The sequence below is a fragment of the Ptychodera flava genome, unplaced genomic scaffold (assembly GCF_041260155.1).
Source record: "Ptychodera flava strain L36383 unplaced genomic scaffold, AS_Pfla_20210202 Scaffold_75__1_contigs__length_567515_pilon, whole genome shotgun sequence".
Classification (NCBI taxonomy): Eukaryota; Metazoa; Hemichordata; class Enteropneusta; family Ptychoderidae; genus Ptychodera; species Ptychodera flava.
This window is the reverse complement of record NW_027248397.1, coordinates 71511-78724: the sequence shown is the minus strand read 5'-3', so window position 1 is coordinate 78724 and position 7214 is coordinate 71511. Positions and strand designations below refer to the sequence as shown.

The 7214-nt window shown below is 34.6% G+C and overlaps 1 protein-coding gene across 1 annotated transcript; it reads left to right on the top strand.

Annotated features, from left to right (window-relative positions):
• Positions 1-742: 742 nt before the first annotated feature.
• LOC139128875 (GA-binding protein subunit beta-1-like) lies at positions 743-6269 on the top strand. The gene is made up of 6 exons (XM_070694576.1): positions 743-760; positions 1715-1813; positions 2940-3038; positions 4158-4256; positions 5385-5483; positions 6216-6269. Exons 1-6 carry the CDS (start codon positions 743-745, stop codon positions 6267-6269), a joined length of 468 nt encoding a protein of 155 aa, XP_070550677.1.
• Positions 6270-7214: the final 945 nt, after the last annotated feature.

The following is a 7214-nucleotide window of genomic DNA, read 5'->3' as shown; positions in this document are numbered from 1 at the left end:
CATTTTGAGGAAGTAACATTTCATTCTCTAGACTGTTATAGAACGCGGAAAAAATAATTGAACCAGAGAAATATTTGAGAAAATTTCATATTTGCTTTAATGGGACCTACATGCAACAGCTCGAAATGTTATTGTCATGTAACGTACAAGTAGAATGTAACTGTACTGAGCAATTTACAGAAATAAAGCTATTATGTAGTTGATATTTATGTCATAGCTATCTGTGGTAAGCACACTATGCATCATGCTTCACATCCTAGTACGAAGCGCTGTTTCACAGGCGTTTTCGCATGATGTTTCAACTTTACAACGCCCTCAGGTGGTACCATATTATAAAAGTGTACAGAATCAAATGAATGAGATCTTCAGAGCAAATGTTGATCACATACTAAAAAACACAATTAGAATAAATGGGAAAGAAATTAGTCTCTGAGAGAGAGGACGTTACGTAGCTGAAGTTGTAACTCTCATGGTATTTTGAAAATAAAGTCACCAAGTTAAATTCTACCGGCGTGTTCGTTTTCAAATACGGTTCGCGGTACATCTGATGTCTGGTGAGGACTGAACTGTAGACGGATACTGATCGCAACAATCAGGTTTGAGTAATTCCCTAGTAAAAATTCAAGCGAAAAGACTTGTGGCATGACGTTACCAGTTCATAATTATATTACATTAATAGTTATTTTTACATGCGTCGGAAACAAGTAATAGGTGGATATGACGGGAAGTAAAAAATATCCTAATGGCTAGTGGCAGTTCAGTAAGCTGCGTAGTAGGATGTAAAAATTTCCTCTTATATAAACACATTCTCTGCAACAATCTCTGTAATCAATGTTTTTATCGTATTCCCATGTCAATATCGCTCCATATCACTCTGTCCTGGTGACGTTTACCGCCGAATTTAAGCCGTGATATTTTAACATTCCGAGATATGTATGACAAACTTTATCAATTTTGAAGTGTTCCCGAACTACAGTAGCACGTTGGTTTTAAAAAAGTTTAAAAACAATTGCCGGTCTAAGATGCGTCTTTGCCGACAAAAAATTTGACAGGCTTAGCGACCAAAAAGAAATTACAGGGGCGATGTTATTGTGAGGGTGACGGATTTTGTGAGTCACCTTTTTGCGCAACTATAAAAGGGCAAAGATGTGATCTATATTACATAATAATAATACACTGCAGTCTATCAGGCAAACTATTAACACTTCCTCCGAAAAACACGTTATTATTTTATATTAAGCTTAAAATCTTTGATAAAACTTAAAATGTCATTTCCTTAAAGTCGGCGGTACTTTATACATGTGTGTACAAGACCAAAGGTCAACGCATTTCTCGGCGTATGATAATCTTTATTTGATTATTGATGGATTGAATACAGTGTATTCAAGGACGAGTTTAAATTGCGTCGCCGTTGATGGACTATGCAATGCGCATTGTTTTGTTCTGTTCGTTTTTTGTAAATAAATGACTACTATGAGTCAACTGCTGACGTTTCTAGTTTTTATTTGTTAATTTATTTGTCACCTTCAGTATCAGAGTGCAAGCTGTGCGTTTTGTTAATTTACCATCACAATAAAAGCATACTCCTTGATAATTGTGACTTTTTTATTTCAATAATGTTGTCAGACTTTTTCAGTATATGCCTCATACCATGCCGACAGGATTTAATTCTTATTGGTGAATAGCAATCTTAACATTGTTTACATTTTTGTAGTACGAATCCACACCATTGCATGCGGCTTCTGGACAAGGTCATGCAAACGTCTCTGAATTGCTGATTAAACATGGTGCAGATGTCAATGCTAAGGATCGGGTAAGTAAATGTGACTCGGTATTCGATGTGGATATCTGAATCGTAATACTTCAACAATTCCATCTATCTCTCTCGCACTTTAACGTACAGTCACTAAATCGTATAATGCTATGCCATTTTATGGTATCCTGGTCAAACAATGCCATGCAATACTTCAGAATGTAGCAGAACAAATTATGCTAAGATGGCCGCGATCTGTTCGCAGAGAGGGTGGCCCACCACTCATATGGCGTTCGACTTCATTCAAATAATTTTGCACGAAGACCGGTAACAGTGTATCGTTATTTCAAAGTTGTATTTGTTCTCGTTGTTTGCTTAGCGATATATTCCACAACAATAGCGTTCGCCTTCAAAAATATAATGGCAGAGAGAAAGATATACAGACAGACAGAGACAGAGAGAGACAGAGAGATGTGTGTCTTTGAAAAATCTTTTATTCAAATTTGGAATGTTTGAGAGAGGATTATTTAATACCTATGACGTGCTCTTTAGACAGACCTACTAAACAAAATGTGGCTTTGAAAAATTCACATAAGAAGCTATGTTTTGCAAAGTTTGAGAAATTGAATCTAGTCCAAACTATCAATAATTAATAAATTTCCCTCTCCCATTGCTTAACTTTTGGGCATATTTGTCGCAATTTGAAAAATAAATAAAGTGACTTTTTTGCTCAATTTTAATGTAAGTAAAATTTTTAAAGTAGCTTAAATTTATAATTTGTTTGTTCTTTTACAGTAAAAAAGTGAAAAATGCACTCATGATATAAAAAGGAAAATGATGACCTGTTTAATTGATTTTTAGTGATTTTTAGAAAAACCGTGAATTTTTAATGACATTTTGTAAAAAAAAACAAAGCGCGGTGACCCCATCTTTTTTCCCAAGTTTTGGACTACTCTAATATGTAGGTATTCAAAAAAAACATTTGAAAAAATTGACATTACTTTTCCCTTTTTCCGATCGTTCATCCTTAATTTCCCATCACAATGAAAGCATACTCCTTGATTACTGTGACTTTTTTGATTTCAATAACATTGTCAGACTTTTTCGGTATATGCCTCATACCATGCCGACATGATTTAGTTCTTATTGGTGAATAGCAATTTTAACATTGTTTACATTTTTGTAGAACGAATCCACAGCATTGCATGCGGCTTCTGGAGAAGGTCATGCAGACGTCGCTGAATTGCTGATTAAACATGGTGCAGATGTCAATGCTAAGGATCGGGTAAGTAAATGTGACTCGGTACTCGATATGGATATCGGAATCGTAATACTTCAACAATTCCATCTATCTCTCTCCCACTTTAACGTTACAGTCACTAAATCGTATAATGCTATGCCATTTTATGGTGTCTGGTCATACAATGCAACTGCAATACTTCAAAATGTAGCAGAACAAATTATGCTAAGATGGCCGCGATCTGTTCGCAGAGAGGGTGACCCACCACTCATATGGCGTTCGACTTTATTCAAATAATTTTGCACGAAGACCGGTAACAGTGTATCATTATTTCAAAGTTATTGTTCTGGTTGTTGTTTAGCGATATATTCCACAACAATAGCGTTCCCACCAAAAAATATAATGGCAGAGAGACAGATATACAGACAGACAGAGACAAAGAGAGACAGAGAGATGTGTGTCTTTGAAAAATCTTTTATTCAAATTTGGAATGTTTGAAAGCGGATTATTTAATACCTATGACGTGCTCTTTAGACAGACCTACTAAACAAAATGTGGTTTTGAAAAATTCAAAAAAAGTTATCGTTTAGCAAAGTTTGAGAAAATTGACTCTATTCCAAACTATCAATAATTAATAAATTACCCTCTCCCATTGCTAAAATTTTGGGCATATTTGTCGCAATTTACAAAATAAATATAGTGACTTTTTAGCTCAATTTTAATGGAAGTAAAATCTTCAAAGTAGCTTAAATTGATAATCTGTTTGTTCTTTGCAGTGTAAAAGTGAAAAATGCAATCATGATATAAATAGGAAAATGATGACCTGTTTAATTGATTTTTAGTGATTTTGTGAAAAAACCGTGAATTTTTAATGTCATTTTGTAAAAAAAAAAAGCGCGGTGACCCCATCTTTTTCCAAAGTTTTGGACTACTCTCATATTTAGGTATTCAAAAAACCCATTTGAAAAAAATGACATTACTTTTCCCTTTTCCGATCGTACATCCTTAATTTCCAATCACAATGAAAGCATACTCCTTGATTACTGTGACTTTTTTGTTTCAATAACATTGTCAGACTTTTTCGGTATATGCCTCATACCATGCCGACAGGATTTAGTTCTTATTGGTGAATAAGCAATTTTAACATTGTTCACATTTTTGTAGTACGAATCCACAGCATTGCATGCGGCTTCTGGACAAGGTCATGCAGACGTCGCTGAATTGCTGATTAAACATGGTGCAGATGTCAATGCTAAGGAGCGGGTAAGTAAATGTGACTCGGTACTCGGTATGGATATCGGAATCGTAAGACTTCAACAATTCCATCTATCTCTCTCCCACTTTAACGTTACAGTCACTAAATCGTATAATGCTATGCCATTTTATGGTGTCCTGGTAATACAATGCTACTGCAATACTTCAAAATGTAGAAGAACAAATTATGCTCAGATGGCCGCGATCTGTTCGCAGAGAGGGTGGCCCACCACCCATATGGCGTTCGACTTTATTCAAATAATTTTGCACGAAGACCAGTAACAGTATATCATTATTTCAAAGTTGTAATTGTTCTGGTTGATTGTTTAGCGATATATTCCACAACAATAGCTTTCGCCTCGAAAAAATGTAATGGCAGAGAGACAGATATACAAACAGCCAGAGACAGAGAGAGACAGAGAGATTTGTGTCTTTGAAAAATCTTTGATTCCGATTTGGAATGTTTGAAAGCGGATTATTTAATACCTGTAACATGCTCTTTAGACAGACCTACTAAACAAAATGTGGTTTTGAAAAATTCACAAAAAAGCTAGTGTTTTGCAAAGTTTGAGAAAATTGACTCTAGTCCAAACTATCAACAATTTATAAATTACCCTCTCCCATTGCTAAAATTTTGGGCATATTTGTCGTAATTTAAAAAATAAATATAGTGACTTTTTAACTCATTTTTAACGTAAGTAAAGTCTTCAAAGTAGCTTAAATTTAAAATCTGTTTGTTCTTTTGACAGTGTAAAAGTGAAAAATGCAATCATGATATAAATAGGAAATGATGACCTGTTTAATTGATTTTTAGTGATTTTGTGAAAAACCGTTAATTTTTAATGTCATTTTGTAAAAAAACCAAACAAGCGCGGTGACATCTCTTCCCCAAGTTTTGGACTACTCTCATATGTAGGTATTCAAAAAAACCACATTTGAAAAAATGATATTACTTTTCCCTTTTTCAGATCGTACATCCTTAATTTCCCATCACAATGAAAGCATACTCATTGATTACTGTGACGTTTTGATTTCAATAATATTGTCAGACATTTTCGGTATATGCCTCATACCATGCCGACAGGATTTAGTTCTTATTGGTGAATAGCAATCTTAACATTGTTTACATTTTTGTAGAGCAATACCACAGCTTTGTATGCGGCTTCTGGAAGAGGTCATGCAGACGTCGCTGAATTGTTGATTAAACATTGTGCAGATGTCAATACTAAGTGTCAGGTAAGTAAATGTGACTCGGTACTCGATGTGGATATCTGAATCGTAAGACTTCAACAATTCCATCTATCTCTCTCCCACTTTAACGTTACAGTCACAATCGTATAATGCTATGCCATTTTATGGTGTCCTGGTAATACAATGCTACTGCAATACTTCAAAATGTAGAAGAACAAATTATGCTCAGATGGCCGCGATCTGTTCGCAGAGAGAGTGGCCCACCACTCATATGGCGTTCGACTTTATTCAAATAATTTTGCAAGAAGACCGGTAACAGTGTATCGTTATTTCAAAGTTGTATTCGTTCTGGTTGTTTGTTTAGCGATATATTCCACAACAATAGCTTTCGCCTCTATAAATATAATGGCAGAGAGACAGATATACAAACAGCCAAAGACAGAAAGACACAGAGAGATGTGTGTCTTTGAAAAATCTTTTATTCAAATTTGGAATTTTTGAAAGCGGATTATTTAATACCTATGACGTGCTCTTTAGACAGGTCTACTAAACAATGTGGTTTTGAAAAATTCACAAAAGAAGCTATTGTTTTGCAAAGTACATGAAAATTGATCTAGTCAAAACTATCAAAATTAATAAATTACCCTCTTCCATTAATAAAATTTCGGGCATATTGTCGCTATTTAAAAAATAAATATGGTGATTTTTTAGCTCAATTTTAATGTAAGTAAAATCTTCAAAGTAGTTTAAATTTATAATGTGTTTGTTCTTTTACAGTGTAAAAGTGAAAAATGCAATCATGATATAAATAGGAAAATGCTGACCTGTTAAATTGATTTTTAGTGATTTTGTGAAAATCTGTGAATTTTTAATGTATATTTGTAAAAAAAAAACAAGCGCGGTGACCCCATTTTTTTCCAAGTTTCGGACTACTCTCATATGTAGGTATTAAAAAAAAACATTTAAAAAATTGGCATTACTTTTCCCTTTTTTCGATCGTACATCCTTAATTTCCCATCACAATGAAAGCATACTGCTTGATTACTGTGACTTTTTTGATTTCAATAATATTGTCAGACATTTTCGGTATATGCCTCATACCATGCCGACAGGATTTAGTTCTTATTGGTGAATAGCAATCTTAACATTGTTTACATTTTTGTAGAGCAATTCCACAGCTTTGTATGCGGCTTCTGGAAGAGGTCATGCAGACGTCGCTGATTGTTGATTAAACATGGTGCAGATGTCAATACTAAGTGTCAGGTAAGTAAATGTGACTCGGTACTCGATGTGGATATCTGAATCGTAAGACTTCAACAATTCCATCTATCTCTCTCCTACTTTAATGTTACAGTCACTAGATCGTATAATGCTATGCCATTTTATGGTGTCCTGGTAATACAATGCTACTGCAATACTTCAAAATGTAGAAGAGCAAATTATGCTCAGATGGCCGCGATCTGTTCGCAGAGAGGGTGGCCCACCACCCATATGGCGTTCGACTTTATTCAAATAATTTTGCACGAAGACCGGTAACAGCGTATCGTTATTTCAAAGTTGTATTTGTTCTGGTTGTTTGTTTAGCGATATATTCCACAACAATAGCTTTCGCCTCTATAATATAAAGGCAGAGAGACATATACAAACAGCCAGAGATGAGAGACACAGAGAGATGTGTGTCTTTGAAAAATCTTTTATTCAAATTTGGAATTTTTGAAAGCGGATTATTTAATAACTATGACGTGCTCTTTAGACAGAACTACTAAACAAAATGTG

Bases quoted from the DNA above. Each gene is read 5' to 3' on its own strand.
- LOC139128875 (XM_070694576.1), top strand. The intron at 3,039-4,157 runs GTAAGTAAATGT...ACATTTTTGTAG, and splicing joins ATGTCAATGCTAAGGATCGG to TACGAATCCACAGCATTGCA. The intron at 5,484-6,215 runs GTAAGTAAATGT...GTTCTTTTACAG, and splicing joins ATGTCAATACTAAGTGTCAG to TGTAAAAGTGAAAAATGCAA.